General features: G+C 52.6%; 2 protein-coding genes across 2 annotated transcripts; both read left to right on the forward strand.

Annotated features, from left to right (window-relative positions):
• Positions 1–288: 288 nt before the first annotated feature.
• Positions 289–1227, forward strand: LOC128829406 (olfactory receptor 1361-like). The gene has a single exon (XM_054014810.1). It carries the CDS (start codon positions 289–291, stop codon positions 1225–1227), a length of 939 nt encoding a protein of 312 aa, XP_053870785.1.
• Positions 1228–10860: 9633 nt separating this feature from the next.
• On the forward strand, positions 10861–11793 carry LOC128829383 (olfactory receptor 5C1-like). The gene has a single exon (XM_054014758.1). It carries the CDS (start codon positions 10861–10863, stop codon positions 11791–11793), a length of 933 nt encoding a protein of 310 aa, XP_053870733.1.
• Positions 11794–16629: the final 4836 nt, after the last annotated feature.

Genomic DNA, 16629 nt, shown 5'->3' on the forward strand with positions numbered 1-16629 from the left:
AGTGTCATAGAGCATCAGTGTGGTAGACAAAGGAATACTGAGTGCCAGTGTCTGGAAGTCGAAGCTAGACAAATTCAGACAAGACGTAAGGTGTAAATTTTTAACAGCGAGGGTCAGTAACCATGAGCAGAACTTAGTGAGGGTTGGAGTCTCCAACGTGGAACAACTTTAAAACAAGATCGAGCTGTTAAACCATTATCCAAAGAGGGCTGGCATAATTCGTCAGCGCGTTACATCACTGGCAACTCCCTTCTCCTCCCTGCTCAGGTGCCACTGTGGTCCCTCACCATGGACGATGCCAACTGGACGTCCGTCTCCGAGTTTGTGCTCCTGGGTCTGTCTGAACGTCAGGACCTGCAGCCGCTGATCTTCGCAGGGCTCCTGACCACATATCTGGTGAACCTAGCTGGCAACTCTCTGCTGCTTGGGGCGGTGTGGGCTGACCCCCAGCTCCGCAGCCCCATGTACTTCCTCCTCAGCCAGCTGGCCGTGGTGGATGTGAGCTTCGCCTCCATCACCTTGCCCCAGGCCCTGGTGCACGCCCTGACCCAGCGCCGGGCCGTCCCCTTCTCCAGCTGCATGGCCCAGCTCTTCATCTTCATGGCTGTGGGCAACATGGAGGGCTACCTGCTGGCTGCCATGGCCTATGACCGCTACGTGGCCATCTGCAACCCGCTGCGCTATGCCACCGTGGTGACGCGGCCCCTTTGCCTCAAGATGGCCGCCGTCTCCTGGGCCGTGGTGATCCCCCACTCCCTGCTGCACACAGTCATGGCCGCCCGGCTGCGCTACTGCAGCCGCCGCCTGCAGCATTTCTTCTGCGACCTGCCGCCCCTGCTGCACCTTTCCTGCACCCGGCCCTTCTCCAACGAGTTGGCTGCCTTCACCGAAGGTGTCCTGGTGGTGCTGGCCCCTTTCGTCTTCATCCTGGCCTCCTACGCCTGCATCGGGGTCACTGTGGGCCGCCTGCGCTCTGCCCACGGCCTGCGCAAGGCCCTCTCCACCTGCGGCTCCCACCTGGCAGTGGTGATGCTCTTTTATGGCACCGTGGCCTGGCTCTATTTCCGCCCGGCCTCCAGCTATTCCCAGGAGCGTGACCGGCAGGTGGCCATCTTCTACACAGCGGTGGCGCCCGCCCTGAACCCCCTCATCTACAGTCTGAGGAACAAGGACGTGGCCGTGGCCCTGAGGAGGGCAAGGAGGAAGGTCCTGGCTCGGAGTGCGTGAGACCAGCCTGCAGCTCCATCAGTGCGCTGGGTATGGACTTTTCACCCAAGATGTGTCCAGGGAACCTTCCCCCCTTAGGTCCACCAGGATACCTGGGTTCTTTTCTCCTCAGACATGAGGCTGGTGGAACTAACACATATGCAGGGTCACACCCACCTACATACACACACACAAATACACAACCCAAGACTTTCCATAGAAAAGGGAGTAAATTAAGGGATGTTCTCAAGGGTATGGCCAGACTGGATCAGCCACAAGGCCTGTTGTATTAATTTAGATAGTATAAATGGGCCCAACGAGTCAAAGTTCTGAACATAAGTGTGGCCATATTGGGTCAGACCAAAGGTCCATCTATCTCAGTGTCCTGTCTGCTAACAGTGGCCAGTGCCAGGTGCCCCAGAGGGAATGAACAGAGCAGGAATCATCAAGTGTCCATCTCCTGTTGCCCGTTCCCAACTTCTGACAAACAGAGGCTAGGGACACCATCCCTGCCCATCCTGGCTAATAGCCATTGATGGACCTATCTTTCATGAACTTATCTAGTTCTTCTTTTAACCCTGTTATAGTCTTGGCCTTCACAACATCCTGTGGCAAGGAGATCCACAGGCTGACTGTGTGTTGTGTGAAAAAAATACTTCCTTTTGTTTGTTTTAAATCTTCTGCCTATTCATTTCATCGGGTGACTCTTAGTTCTTGTGTTATGAGGAGTAAATAACACTTCCTGATTTACTTTCTCCACACCAGTCATGATTTTATAGACCTCTCTCATATCCCCCCTTAGTGGACTCTTTTCCAAGCTGAAAAGTCCCAGTCTTCTTCATCTATCCTCATGCGGAAGCTGTTCCATACCCCTAACCATTGTTGTTGCCCTTTTCTGAACCTTTTCCAGGGCAATCTATCTTTTCTGAGATGGGGCGACCAGACCTGCACACAGTATTCAAGATGCGGGCAGACCGTGGATTTATATAGAGGCACTAGGATATTTTCTGTCTTATTATCTGTCCCTTTCCTAATGACTCCCAAGACTGCTTTTTGGACTGCTGCGGCACATCAAGTAGAGATGGGATGGTTTTCCAACAGATCTGCGCTACGAATTATCTGGGGGACATTCTCTGGCCTGGGTGATACAGGAGGTCAGAGTAGATGATGACAGTGGCCTGAGAATCCACGAAAAAGCCACAGTCCCTGAGAGGAAATCATACCTAGGACCTTTGGCTAGAACTGCAGGATCTGGTACAATCTCATAAAGCCCCGTTGGTGGCTTAGCCACTGGGCAAGAAGCCGTGACAGAGGCGCCTTGGGGAAGGGTCCCCAGGTCTTTGCAACTCAGTCCAGACAAACTCACTCCACCAAACACCCATTTTACGGGATCTTTAGCCATAAAGAGGAGCCTGTGAGGTATCTACAGAAAGCTCGTGATTTATCACGACTGCGAGATGTGTGTCCGGGTAGTATTTAAGGAATAAAGTAACTCTATTGCAAGTCCACTTGTCCCTCTTCGGCGTGCCACCTGTTGTACTGGGATACCTCTGAGTCCGCCTGTTCTGCCAGCCTGGGCCCCGTTTACCTTTTCTTGCTGGGCTAGGCTCCCAAGCCTCTTCCAGCCATGCACACAGACAGGGCCACGCCCAGCTGCAGAAAGATACAGACTCTCAGATCAGCTCTGGGGAGACGCAGCTCTTTGCCCCTCCCAGTTCCTAATTGCACAAACTGGGTTATGGTATAAACAAGAAAGAAGTGTATGAACTACAAAAGGTAGCTTTTCAGTGGTTATCAGAGATAGCGAACAGAACAAAGCAGATTCCTTTAGTAAATAAACAAAACACGCAGACTAAACTTACCACACTAAAGAGATTATGAGGATACATTAGCAAATTCTCACCCTAAGTGATAAACAGGCAGGCAGATTCTTAAGGCACAAGCTCGCTTGGCTTTGCAGCTCGCATTTCCCAGGTTTTCATACACAGGCTAGGAATCTCTCTTGCTTGGAACCATCACTTCTCATAGTTCAGTCTTTGTCCCTTAGGTGTTTCCAGGTATGTTGCTGCAGGGAGAATGAGGTTTTCTCCCTGCCCCCGCAATGTCATTGTCCCCCTTTTATCTCCTCTTTCCCCTTGCTGGAAAGCTCTTTTGCTGTAGGGTGACCAGATGTCCCGATTTTATAGGGACAGTCCCGACTTTTGGGTCTTTTTCTCATATAGACTCCTATTACCCCCCACCCCTTGTCCCAATTTTTCACACTTGCTGTCTGGCAGCCCTATTTTGCTGTGGCCTGGGTCAAACAGTTCCCACTGTGTAGTGTTATCTCTGAAAGGTTTCTACTGAACACAGGGCTTGGGGTAATCCGAGTGCTCGTGTGCATTTCCTCAATAAGCCATTGTTTGGCTTTTTTTTCTACTGTCGTGCCTAAAAAGCTGCTTCCGTAGCCAACCTCCATAACTTCCCATACAGCGATAACACGTCCAATCCAATGAGACACGGATGTCTCGCAGAGCCCGACTTTTAGAATGACACCTCACAAGACCTATCGTGTACAAAACATCTCCTAATGACACCACAGGGTGAATATTGGGGTGTCAGGGTGTCACCCCCACTTTACGGACTTGGCGTGAAAATGAGTCCTGGGGTTCATGCATCCGGGTGACAGCCCCTTCAAGCAGGAGAGAGTTGTTGTGCTTTTCCTGGATGGCCGGGGGGGCATAATGCAAGGCTTTGTCTAGCCTTGCTCCATCACTACCCTAACAAGCGGAAACCATTGGCAGGGCCATCCCTAGTGGGGTGCGGGGCCCAGGACAACCCCCCCACCCCAGGCCCTGCCCCTACTCCACCCCTTCCCACAAGCCTCCGTCTCACCTCTTCTCGCCCCTACCACACCCTGCCGCCATTCCACCCCTTCAGCCCCTTTCCCGAGAGATGCTGGGAGTGGAGCAAGGTGGTTGCTCCGGTGCAGGGCCCCGTGCCCCCTGGTCCCACATCCCCCTGAAGCCCGGGGCCCCCCAAAGCAACCGCCCTGAACCGCCCTATGGACGGACGGCTCTGACCATCGGAGACCGCTGCAAACAATTTAAACCATCAAAAGTACCAGCACAGCGGGTGGGCACTCGCCCTGGTATAGATCAAGACAAGACTGTTTTCGGGATGACCCGTGTGGGGAAAGGCATTCACTGAGCACAGCCCCTAGCAGAAGTAGGAGTTTTTGTGAAGGTTTGGAGCCTGGTTCTTTGTAAAGCCAGCCCGTCCTGCAACAGACTGAATTTTTTTGCGGGGTGAGGAGGAACCAACCTGCTAAGTACAAGCAAGATGTTCTCCAGGTGGAAGCATGGAGGGGTAGCTAGGGGGGTTCTCCAAGGTACATCACAGATGCTAAGTGCAACAGTTCAGGCTGTGCCAGCCCCTGGTGGGTCTGACCCAAGGCCCATGTATCTGGGCCAGACGTGAACATCTAGGGTGAAGGATTCATGAGCCAAGGCAAGGTCTGCTGTGAAGCACTCGTAGAGGGATCCCACTGCTGCCACCACACTCAGAAGTGATTTGCAGTGTGTAACAGCATCTTTGTTGAGCTTACTAACTTATGGACAAGGCTGTGCATATATATTAGGGCTGTCGATTAATCGCAGTTAACTCACGCGATTAACCAAAAAAAAAGTAATCGCGATTAAAAAAAAGAATCGTGAATAATCACAGTTTTATTTGCCACTGTTAAACAACAGAGTACCAATTGAAATGTATTAAATATTTTTGGATGTTTTTCTACATTTTCAAATATATTGATGACAATTACAACACGGAATACAAAGTGTACAGTGCTCCCTTTATATTATTTTATTACAAATATTTGCACTGTAAAAATGACAACAGAAATAGTATTTTCCAATTCATCTTATACAAGTACTGCAGAGCAATCTCTTTATCATGAATGTGTAACTTATAAATGTAGATTTTTTTTTGTTACATAACTACATTCAAAAACAAAACAATGTAAAACTTTAGAGCCTACAAGGCCACTCAGTCCTACTTCTTATTCAGCCAATCGCTCAGACAAACCAGTTTGGTTATGTTTTTGGGAGATATTGCTGTCTGCTTCTCATTTACAATGTCACCTGAAGGTGAGAACAGGCATTCATATGACACTTTTGTAGCTGGCATTGCAAGGTATTTACGTGCCAGATGTGCTAAACATTTGTATGCCCCTTCATGCTTTGGCCACCACGCCAGAGGACATGCGTCCATGCTGATGACACTTGTTTAAAAAATGATGCATTAATTAAATTTGTGACTGAACTCCTTGGAGGAGAATTGTATGTCTCCTGCTCTGTTTTACCTGCATTCTGCCATATATTTCATGTGATAGCAGTCTCGGATGATGACCCAGCACATGTTCGTTTTAAGAACACGTTCACTGCAGAGTTGACAAAACGCAAAGAAGGTACCAATGTGAGATTTCTAAAGGTAGCTACAGCACTCGACCCAAGGTTTAAGAATCAGAAGTGCTTTCCAAAACCTGAGAGGGACGAGGTGTGGAGCATGCTTTCAGAAGTCTTAAAACAGTAACACTCCAATGTGGAAACTACATAACCTGAACCACCAGCAAAGAAAATCAACCTTCTGCTGGTGGCATCTGACTCAGATGATGAAAATGAACATGCATCAGTCCGCACTGCTTTGGATCGTTATCAAGCAGAACCCGTCATCAGCATGGACGCATGTCCTCTGGAAAGGTGGTTGAAGAATGAAGGGACATATGAATCTTTAATGCATCTGGCATGTAAATATCTTGCAATGCCAGCTACAACAGTGTCATGAGAACGCCTGTTCTCACCTTCAGGTGACTTTGTAAACAAGAACATAAGAACGTCCATACTGGGTCAGACCAAAGGTATCCTGTCCTCTGACAGTGGCCAATGGCAGGTGCCCCAAAGGGAATGAACAGACAGGCTATCATCAAGTGAAGCGGGCAGCATTATCTCCTGCAAATGTAACCAAACTTGTTTGTCTGAGCGATTGGCTGAACAAGAAGTAGGACTTGAAGGCTCTAAAGTTTTACATGGTTTTATTTTGAATGCAGTTCTGTTTTGTAAGTTCAACTTTTATGTTCATAAGATATTGCACTTCAGCATTTGTAGGAGGTGAATTGAAAAATACTACTTCTTTTGTTTCTTTTTTACAGTGCAAATATTTGTAATAAAAAATAAAGTGAGCACAGTACACTTTTTGTACTCTGTGTTGTCATTGAAATCAACATATTTGAAAATGGAGAAATTTGTAACAGAAATGGTATTCTATTATTGTTTAACAGTGCGATTAATCGCGCGATTAATTTTTTTAATCGCTTGACCACCCTAAATATATATATGGTACTTTTTATATTAACTAACTCGCTTCAGGCATACATGCACATCCTGCTTTGTCATTTTTTTATCGGTAAACATCGATTTCCCCCAATGCCCGCAACCCGGCCACAAAATATTTCCGTTGACAATCATCGAAACCGGCAGCGAGGCGAACTGGGAAATCTGCTGCTCGAGAACATCTTAGCATGACAGCCAAAGATATTTACGAAAAGCAACAGAGGGTCCTGTGGCACCTTTGAGACTAACAGAAGTATTGGGAGCATAAGCTTTCGTGGGTAAGAACCTCACTTCTTCAGATGAAAGAAGAAGTGAGGTTCTTACCCACGAAAGCTTATGCTCCCAATACTTCTGTTAGTCTTAAAGGTGCCACAGGACCCTCTGTTGCTTTTTACAGATTCAGACTAACACGGCTACCCCTCTGATACAAAGATATTTACGGTGTCTATTTTGCTGGACCTTGTGACGCTGACAATTTGGGTCGTCACGGATAGCAAGCGTTATCTTTTTGAACCGCAACGTCGACGGTCACGAAGCAATGATTCGCCGACCTCTCCCGTAATTTCCTGCAACTTAAATAAATTGATTACAAAATTTAAAAGGCTTCAACCACATCCTCTTGCACCGGTGTGAAAACGTAAGCGGGGTTAGAAGCTTTTTAACTAAACGCCGATGTTTTTGTATAAGCAGCAATATGACTGGAGGGAGTGGCTAGTTCTGGGGGACAGCGAATGGGATAAGTGGGCCTTTTCCCTCTAGGGGGCACTGGCTCTAATTTGGCCAGCTCCAGTGGGCAGGGAATGAGGCATGGGCCTTCCCTGTCCAGGGGGCACCAGCTCCCAGCCAGTCCAAAATCCAACAGCCGCTCCCGGACCTCGTGTGACAGGAGCGTTGTGCTCAGTCCATCACCGACAATCTGAGACCCTAACGGCCAGTGGCCCCGTCCTGTCTCTGCACTTCATGGCCCCTTAAATGCTCAGCCCGTAGTAGAGGGGCTCTGGATGGGACTCAGCCCAGCTAACCCTCTGAAATCAGCTGGTCTCCTCCACATCTCTTTTGGACACAGGGATGTGGGGTGGCATGTCACCCCAACCTCTGTGCGCCATAATTGGGAGGCGCTTAATGACTCCAAGCATCTCGCAGAGCTCTGGGCTCACACGCAGGGGAGAATCTCTGACCTCTGTCCCCTGGACAATGCCCGGCTTGGAGAGATTGTGGGACAAATGTCCTGTTAATTACCACAAACTCCCACCGCAGCCCATCAGCCGCTCCGCCTCCACCCCCAGCTGGTGGGGGCTGCAGGGGGCAACATTCATGGGGGGCTGGAGGGGCCTGGATTGTGGTGGGGGCTTGGAACAGCAGAATTGTTGGGGGGCACAATTGATGGGATGCTGGAGGGGGCAGAATTGTGGGGGGCAGGTTTGATTTTGGGGCTGATTAGCAGAGCAAATTGCTGGGCAGGAGGACGGGCTGCTGTGGGGGCGACGGGAGCCCCCCACTTCTGTTCCTACCGCTTTCAGCACCAGGACGTTCCCTTCAGGGCGCCCAGGGATGTAAGCCGCCGCGTCGTCCCTCTGCCTCCGCAGGAGCAACCGTGGCTGGAAATCAGTCCATCCTCCCCCCCCCCGACCCCGCTCCCGGCCAAGAGGTGTGGAGAGAACTCAGGAGTCCTGGCTCCCACCCCCCACCTCCCTGCTCTAGCCCACTAGCCCCAAGAGCTGGGGATAGAACCCAGGAATCCTCATTCCCCCATCCCCTCCTGGTCTAACCACTAGGTACTACCCCCACACACGTGAAGAAGGCAATGGGGCCCCTTCCGAGACTACAGAATTCACACCCTAAGGTGAAAGCCCAGCTCCAGGAGAGGAGTGGGGTCTAGTGGTTAGAGCAGGGAGGCTGGGAGCCAGGACTCCTGGGTTCTCTCAGCTCTGGGAGGGGAGTGGGGTCTAGTGGTTAGAGCAGGGGGGCTGGGAGCCAGGACTCCTCGGTTCTCTCCCTGGCTCTGGGAGGGGAGTGGGGTTTAATGGTTAGAGCAGGGGGGGCTGGGAGCAAGGACTCCTGGGTTCTTTCCCGGGTTCTGGGAGCGGAGTGGGGTCTCAAAAAGCCCAGGTGCCCAGCCTCGGAAGCACATGGGATGGCATCTCCCTCACACCGCGCTGGGTGCAAAGGGCCCAGCCCTCAGCGCCACCCGGGGGCCGACCTCTCTTGGCAGCAGAGCAGAAGATCCGAGGCTGGCCCTGCTCTAATGCGGGATACTGGGAGCACGCCATGGGGTGTGTGTGTGTGTGTGTGTGTGTGGAGCTGTGGCCCAGCAGCCCCCCCGCCACGGGCGCCAATTTCCCGTGTGATTAGCCGCCTGCGTCTGACTCCCTGCGGGCAGGAGCCGGGGGGTGATGAGCGCCCAGCCCCTCCGTCTGCGGGGCCCGGCTGGCACGGTGGAGATTGGCTAAGGCAGGAGCCCTGGGAGTCGGTGCCAGGGGAGGACTCGTGGATGCCGGGGAAAGGGGCCATAAAAGCCCCGGCGCCACCCGGGTGGAAAGCAGCGGGCACCAACACTGAGAGAGACGCAGACCCTGCCGCTGCCCAGGTAGGGCGGGTGCCGTGGGGCAGGGATGGGACACGGGGCCTTTCCCGGGTAGGGACACCCCCTCCGCACTGACCCCCATCACCTCCTCCCTGGCTGACACCATCTCTGGTCAGGTGGCTGTCGAGCCACAGTCAGTGGGAGCCAGGATGCCTGGGTTCTGTCCCAGGCTCTGGGAGGGAAGTGGGGGCTAGTGGTTAGAGCAGCGGGGAGCTGGGAGCCAGGACCCCTGTGTTCTCTCCCCAGCACTGGGAGGGGAGTGGGGTCCTGTCGTTAGAGCAGGGAGGGCTGGGAGCAAGGACTCCTGGGTTCTCTCCCTGGCTCCGGGAGGTGAGTGGGGTCTGGTGGGTGAGAGAAGAGGGAGCTGGGAGCCAGGACTCCTGGGTTCTCTCCCTGGCTCCGGGAGGTGAGTGGGGTCTGGTGGGTGAGAGAAGAGGGGGCTGGGAGCCAGGACTCCTGGGTTCTCAGTGGTGACTCCCTCCACGCTTTGCCCATACAGGGCTCCCAGTCCCTCTATCTCTCAGCAGGAGGCAATTTTCCTTCGTTCTCTTTAGCTGTCCCCCTGTCTAAAACCCGCCCTTCTCGGGGGATGCCCTCAGCGATTACTCCACCTCCCAAGGTACCTCTAAGCCTGAGCCCCCCTGTGTTAGTCCTTCTCCTCTGTCGGGCCTGCTCCTCTCTGACCCCCTCCCCCCGCCGCGCCCTTGTGTGTTCAGTTCAGTCTGGGAGGGATCAGTGTTCAGGGCGGGGGGGGCTCCCAAAAGCTGTCTGGACCATCCCCCTCTCTCCTCTGCTCCGACTGTGCGTCCCCGATCACACCCGGGCCTTGGAGCTCTCAGCCACCAACCCCGAGCAGGTGTCCCTGTCCCGTCCAAGAGCCAGGCTGGGGACTATGTCCCGCCACACTTTAGGGGGATATGTATTATGGTACCACTAGGAGGCTGCAGATGACTTGGGGGGGTAGGGGGACGGGCACGTTGCACTAAGCACTGCACAGATCAGGGCCCCGTTGTGCCGGGCGCTGCCCAGACCCCGACTGAGATCAGGGCCCCATTGTGCCGGGCACTGCTCAGACCCCAACTGAGATCAGGCCCCCTGTCGTGCCAGGTGCTGCCCAGACACACAGGGAGAGACTGGCTCTGCCCTCGAGAGCTCCCAATCTGAATGCACTGGGGGAAGCAGAGCCCTAGAGCTGGGCAGTAACTTGCCCAGCGTAACCCAGCTGGTCAGTAGTGGAGCTGCGAATAGAACCCAGGAGTCCCGAGTGCCCGTCCTGCTGTCTGCCCACATCACATTGCCACGCTGCCTCCAGGTCCCTCTGTCATCCCCCTGCCCCAGGCATCGCTCCCCCCGGCTCAGTAGCGCCTGCAGATTTAAATCACCGACCCCTCTTTCCAAAAGGAACCCCGTGAACCCCGCTTTCCTCACCAACGCCTTTTGCCTGCTAACGTCCCTAAAGATGTGTGTGGATATTGGCTTATTCTTTGCTTCGTAGCCTAAACTGTTGTGTGGCGTTATGTGCAGTTGTTCCCCAGCTGCCGTGCCCCAGAGGTGGCTGCATCTCTGCGCCAGACCAGCCCTCCCCGAACACCAAATCCTTGACACTAGGAGAGGGCAGTGCCAGCCCCAGCCTGGGCTGAGGGCACTGGCAGAGGGGCAGACTCTCACCCACGCTCTCTCCCCACAGATCCGTGCCCACCCATGGCCGGGCCAAACCGGACAGGGGTGACCGACTTCCTCCTTGTGGGCTTCCCCTCCCGCCAAGACCTAAGTCTGCTCCTCTTCTCGCTCGCGCTGCCCGTCTTTCTGCTGGGCCTGGTGGGGAACCTGGGCCTGGCGGTTCTGATCTGGGTCGAGCGCTCCCTCCACACCCCCATGTACTACTTCCTCAGCCACTTGGCGCTGCTGGACCTCTGCTCCTGCTGTGCCGTGGGCCCCGTCATGCTGTGGGGTCTGCTGGCCGGCCAGGCCACCCTCCCCGGCCCAGCCTGCGCCCTTCAGATGTTCCTCTTCGCCACCGCGGGGGACGCCGAGTGTTGCCTGCTGGCCGTCATGGCCTACGACCGCTACGCCGCCGTCTGCCGCCCGCTCCACTACCAGGCCGCCGTGCCGCCCCGCCTCTGCCGCGGGCTGGTGCTGGGCTCCTACGCGGCCGGGGCGGCCAGTGCGGCCGTGCACTCCGGCCTGGCCTTCCGCCTTCCCTTCTGCCGCGGCCGCACTCTCGACCACTTCTTCTGCATCATCCCGTCCGTGCTGGAGCTGGCCTGCGCCGACACCAGCCTCAACCAGGCCCTGCTGCTGGCCATCTGCGGAGCCATCCAGAGCGTCACCCTGCTGACCATCCTGGCCTCCTACGGGCTCATCCTCGGGGCCGTGGGGCGGGCGGGCTTGCGCCGGGCTGCCTCCACCTGCGGCTCCCACCTGGCAGCTGTGGCCGTGCTCTACGGGACCCTCATCTTCATGTACCTGCGGCCCGAAGGCAGCTACGCTCCCCAGGCCGACAAGATGGCCGCTGCCTTCTATACCGTGGTCATCCCCACCCTCAACCCTGCCATCTACAGCCTGCGCAATGCTGATGTCAAGGGGGCCCTGGCCAAGCGGCTCCTGGGTGGGCGCCGCATCTGGGGGGACTGAGGAAGGGGCTGGAGGCAGGGTGGCAAAGGGAAAGGGCGCTGGGGCAAGATGGCTGCTTAGTATCTGCACCGGCATTGGTGCAGTGCTTCAGTGTAGATGCAACCTACTCCGATGGGTGGGCGAAGGTAATGCACCTCCCAAGGAGGCGGTAGCTAGGTTTTATGGAGTAATTCTTCCATCGACTCTGTACCGTGTACACTGTACGCTGGGTTTAGCTACATCTCTCCGGGATGCGGATTTTTCACACCCTGGACTGACGTCGTTGGGTCAACCAACTTCTTAGTATAGTCCCCGGTCTGAGTAAAACGGTCAAAATCTAGCCCACAGCCCTTCTGGCTCCCTACTCTAGCTGTGAGTACTTTTTCTGTAGACCGTATCCTGTCTTCATTCGGACAAACGCCCTCTGGAAACTAACAGGGGCATTTGCCTGAATCCAAACACCATCCCCAGTCCCCGTGTGACACCAGGGTGACAACGTGAAACCCTAATGGCCAATGGCCCTGTCCTGTCTCTGCATTTCACGGCCCCTTACACACTCGGCCCCCAGGAGCAGGCTTTGGACGGGACAGAGCCCGTCCACACCTTCTCCTCACCCTTTGGAATCGGATAGTCTCCTGCAGCCATTGCTGGGGGGGAGGGAATCCCTCTAGAATCGGACACAGCAATCTGGGGGTGCAGCCCAACCTCTGTACATCATAGTCGGGGGGTCTTAATGACTCCAAGCATCTCACTGAGCTCTGCGCTCGCACCAGGGGATGAATCTCGGAACTCCATCACCTGGACAATGCCAGTTTGGAGACAAACATCCTGTTAATTACCACAAACTCCACCGCAACTCATCAGCCGCTCCGCCTCCACCCGCAGCTCCCGTCCCTGAGGGCACCAGCACCTAACGATGCCCAGAGCGGTGTGGATTCATTATCAGTAATGAACACACCGGGGATGAGTTGGACATGGGAGCACAGCGGGTGGGGATGGGTGTTCCCATGCCGTGTATTCCTGTGTTAGATGGATAAACAGGGGACTCTTGAATAGATTGGAGATTGGTTCTAGTGCCTCTGTATTTGGCCCTGGGGCGACCGTAGTCCTGGTTAGGGTGAGCTGACGTCCCGATAACACCAGGATTGTCCCGATATCAGGGGCTTTGTCTTATATCTGCAACTATACTCCCCGAAAAAACAAGTCTCCTGATTTAGAAACCCTGCCGGGCAGTGAGAGACACCAGGAGCTCAATCTGTTTAGCCGAACAACAAGAAGGTGAAGGGGTGACTCGAGCCCAACATGGGGGATAAATATTTACTAACAGGCTCTTCACTCTAGCAGAGGAAGGTCTAACCTGATCCAATGGCTGGACGGTGAAGCTAGACACGTTCAGACAGGAAATAACAGGTACATTTCTAACGATGAAGGGAATTAACCATCGGGACAATTGACCAAAGGTCATGGTGGATTTTTCCATCCCTGACAATTTTTCAATCAAGCTGGGGTGTTTCTCTAGGAGATCTGCTCTAGGAATTGTCTCGGGGTCGTTCTCCGGCCTGTTTGACGGGGGGTCCCACTAGACAATCCCCGTTTGGAGTCAATCAAAACTCTGTAACAAAGCGGCGTCTGGCGGGACACAACTGAGAGTATCAATTCAGGACAAATTGCTTAGAACAGGGCAGTCACAGCCCAAGGCTGGGGTTCCTTTATTATTAAAGCAAAGCAAACCAGCCAATCAGAGAGGACTTCGGTTTTACCCCACTGGACAACCAGAAGTCATATAAGCAATTCCCTCAGACGCTCCAGTCCCCCTGTATCACCACCAGCACCGCTCCTTATGGGGATGAATGATTATGAAAACCAATACCCTAGTAAATGAAATAAGGTTCTCCCGATCCCAAAGGACCAAGCCCCAGACGCAGATCAATAGACAAGTCAGAACTTACCCACAAATCATGCAGTTGCCAATCCTTTAGAATCTAAAATCTAAAGGTTTATTCATAAAAGAAAGAAAGATAGATGGGAGTTAAAATTGGATAAATGGAATCAAAGACATACAACAGTTGCAAAGTTCTTGGTTCAGGCTTATAGCAGAGGTGGAATAAACTGCAGGCTCGAATCAAGTCTCTGGAGTACATCCCCAGCTGAGATGGGACATTCAGTCCTTTGTTCAGAGCTTCAGTTAGTAGCAAAGTCCCTCCAGAGGTCAGGAGCAGGATTGAGGACAAAATAGAGAAGATGCAGCTGCCTTTTATAGACTCTTGCCACGTGGCCTCTGCTTCCTTTGTTTCAAACACCAGCTGCCCAGCACGTGGTGTGACGGGCTGGATCACAGAAACCCCCTTGGGGCTGCCAACTGATGTTCCAAGACTACATCTGCCCCTGCTTTCCTGCCCTGGCAGCTTAGGACTTTGGTGCCCTGCCTGGTTTGAGCCAGACCCGCTGGCCTGCTGCAAACCCAGAGCCAGGGTCTGACCCACGTCCCCTAACAGCAGTAGGCTTAACTGAAAGCAACGTACAGAAGTGTTCCTGTCTTTAATACCCAGGTGTCCAACTCCCAATGGGGTCCAAGCCCCAAATAAATCCGTTTTACCCGGTATAAAGCTTATACAAGGTAAACTCAGAAATTGTTCGCCCTCTATAACATTGATAGAGAGATATGCACAGCTGTTTGCCCTCCCCCCCAGGTATTAATACATACTCTGGGTTAATTAGTAAGTAAAAATGATTTTATTAAATACAGAAAGTTGTTCCAAGTAGTAACAGACAGAACAAAGTGAATTACCAAGCAAAATAAAATAGAACACGCAAGTCTATGTCTAAGAAACTGAATACAGATAAAAACCTCACCCAGTAAACTTCCTTTTACAGACTAGTCTCCTTCTAGTCTGGGTCCAGCAATCACTCACACACCCTGTAGTTTCTGTCCTTTGTTCCAGTTTCTTTCAGGTATCCTTGGGGGTGGAGAGGCTCTCTCTCTTTAGCCAGCTGAAGACAAAATGGAGGGGTCTCCCAGGGGTTTAAATAGACATTCTCTTGTGGGTGGAGACCCCCCTCCTCACTCCTATGCAAAGTCCAGCTCCAAGATGGAGTTTTGGAGTCACATGGGCCAGCCACATGTCCAGGATGACTCAGTTTCTTACCAGCCAAGCCACATTCCTGGGAAGGCTCAGATGTGGATTGGCATCTTCAAGTTCATTGTTGGCTTAAGTGGTTTTTGATTGGGCATTTAATTTGGACTTTTCTCAAGAAGCTGACCAAATGCTCTACTAGGCTAGTTAAAATCAAGCCTATATTGATTTTACACAGCCAATATTCATAACTTCAAATACAAAAACAATACATGCATAAAAATAGGATGAATAGATTCAATAGATCATAACTTTTACATAGATATGTTACATGACATATGTAGCCTAAAACATATTCCAGTTATGTCACATATATATTCATAAGCATATTCCCATGAAGACTTATGGGGGACACCGTCACACATGGCTTGGAAGCCTTAGAGTTCTCTCCATATGCATGTCCCTATATGCCTTGCTGAGTCACAAGGTGTATCTGCCTTCTCTCAATGGGTCAGTTGTATAGCTGATGGTCCTTAATGGGCCACCAAACAGGCTAGGCAGTGCTGATGTCAAACTGTCTGGGGTGTCACCCAGAAGCATAGCACAAGTTTGAAATACAGACAGTCTAGAGCCAATACTTATAACTTTAAATACAAAAATGATACATGCATACAGACAGCATAATCATAACCAGCAAATCATAATCTTTTCATAAACAGCAAGGAGTCTGGTGGCACCTTAAAGACTAACAGATTTATTTGGGCATAAGCTTTCACGAAAGCTTATGCCTAAATAAATCTGTTAGTCTTTAAGGTGCCACCAGACTCCTTGATGTTTTTGTAGATACAGACTAACACGGCTACCCCCGATACTTGAAACCTTTTCATAGACACCTTACTTGACCTCCTTTGTACAAGATTTGGTGCCACTACAGGACCTTGGTTGTAACAATGATCTATACGGTCACAGTTCATGTCAATAACTTCCCACTCGCTCAACTCCGAGTGCGACAGAAAGGGAAGGGCAAGACGTGCTGCCGGCCGACGGCTCGGATCTCTCAACCCTATGGACCAAGGGCGTTTGTCTAAAACATCGGCTGTGGTTCAAACAGGAATGAACCCAGGGCCGTCCTAGGGCCTGGGCCATACGGGGGCAGGGCCGGGGAGATGTCGGGATGAGCCCAACCGGCCTTTCTGGCCTTGGCATTTATCTTAACAGTAGGGGGCACCTTTCCTACAAGCTATCTCTCTTCACGGCCACGTGTAGGCTCATCTTTGGGAGCCATTTCCCCTTTGTTCTCCCGTCCTCTAGGGCTGAGAGTGCGCCCCTCCCCCGCCATATAGGGCTGTGTTTACTTCCCCTCCCCCACCATTTGGGCTGCGTTTACTCCCCCTCCCCCACCATTTGGGCTGCGTTTCCTTCCCCCTCCTCCACCATTTGGGCTGCGTTTCCTTCCCCCCTCCCTCCCTATGGGGGGGGGACAAGTAACTGCCACTTTGGGCTTGGGAAAGACCATTTTTCCCCTGGGGGGGGAGATGGAGAATTATCCCGGACTCAGGCTTTTTAACCCCTCAGACTGAAAAGGAGCCATTCACATGACAGATGGGGGGGGCAGTATTATTATACATTTCCTGACAGGGAAAAATACATCCAATGCACTTGCCCAGATAACTTAACCCCTGCACCCTCCTGCCTGTGAAATGGTCTCTTCCAAGGGAGAGAGAAGCCCCAAAGTGCCCAACTGATGGAACGAACCATTTCACTGAGTGGGGACAGGAGAAGG

This window comes from Malaclemys terrapin (assembly GCF_027887155.1).
Source record: "Malaclemys terrapin pileata isolate rMalTer1 chromosome 20 unlocalized genomic scaffold, rMalTer1.hap1 SUPER_20_unloc_1, whole genome shotgun sequence".
Lineage (NCBI taxonomy): Eukaryota > Metazoa > Chordata > Testudines > Emydidae > Malaclemys > Malaclemys terrapin.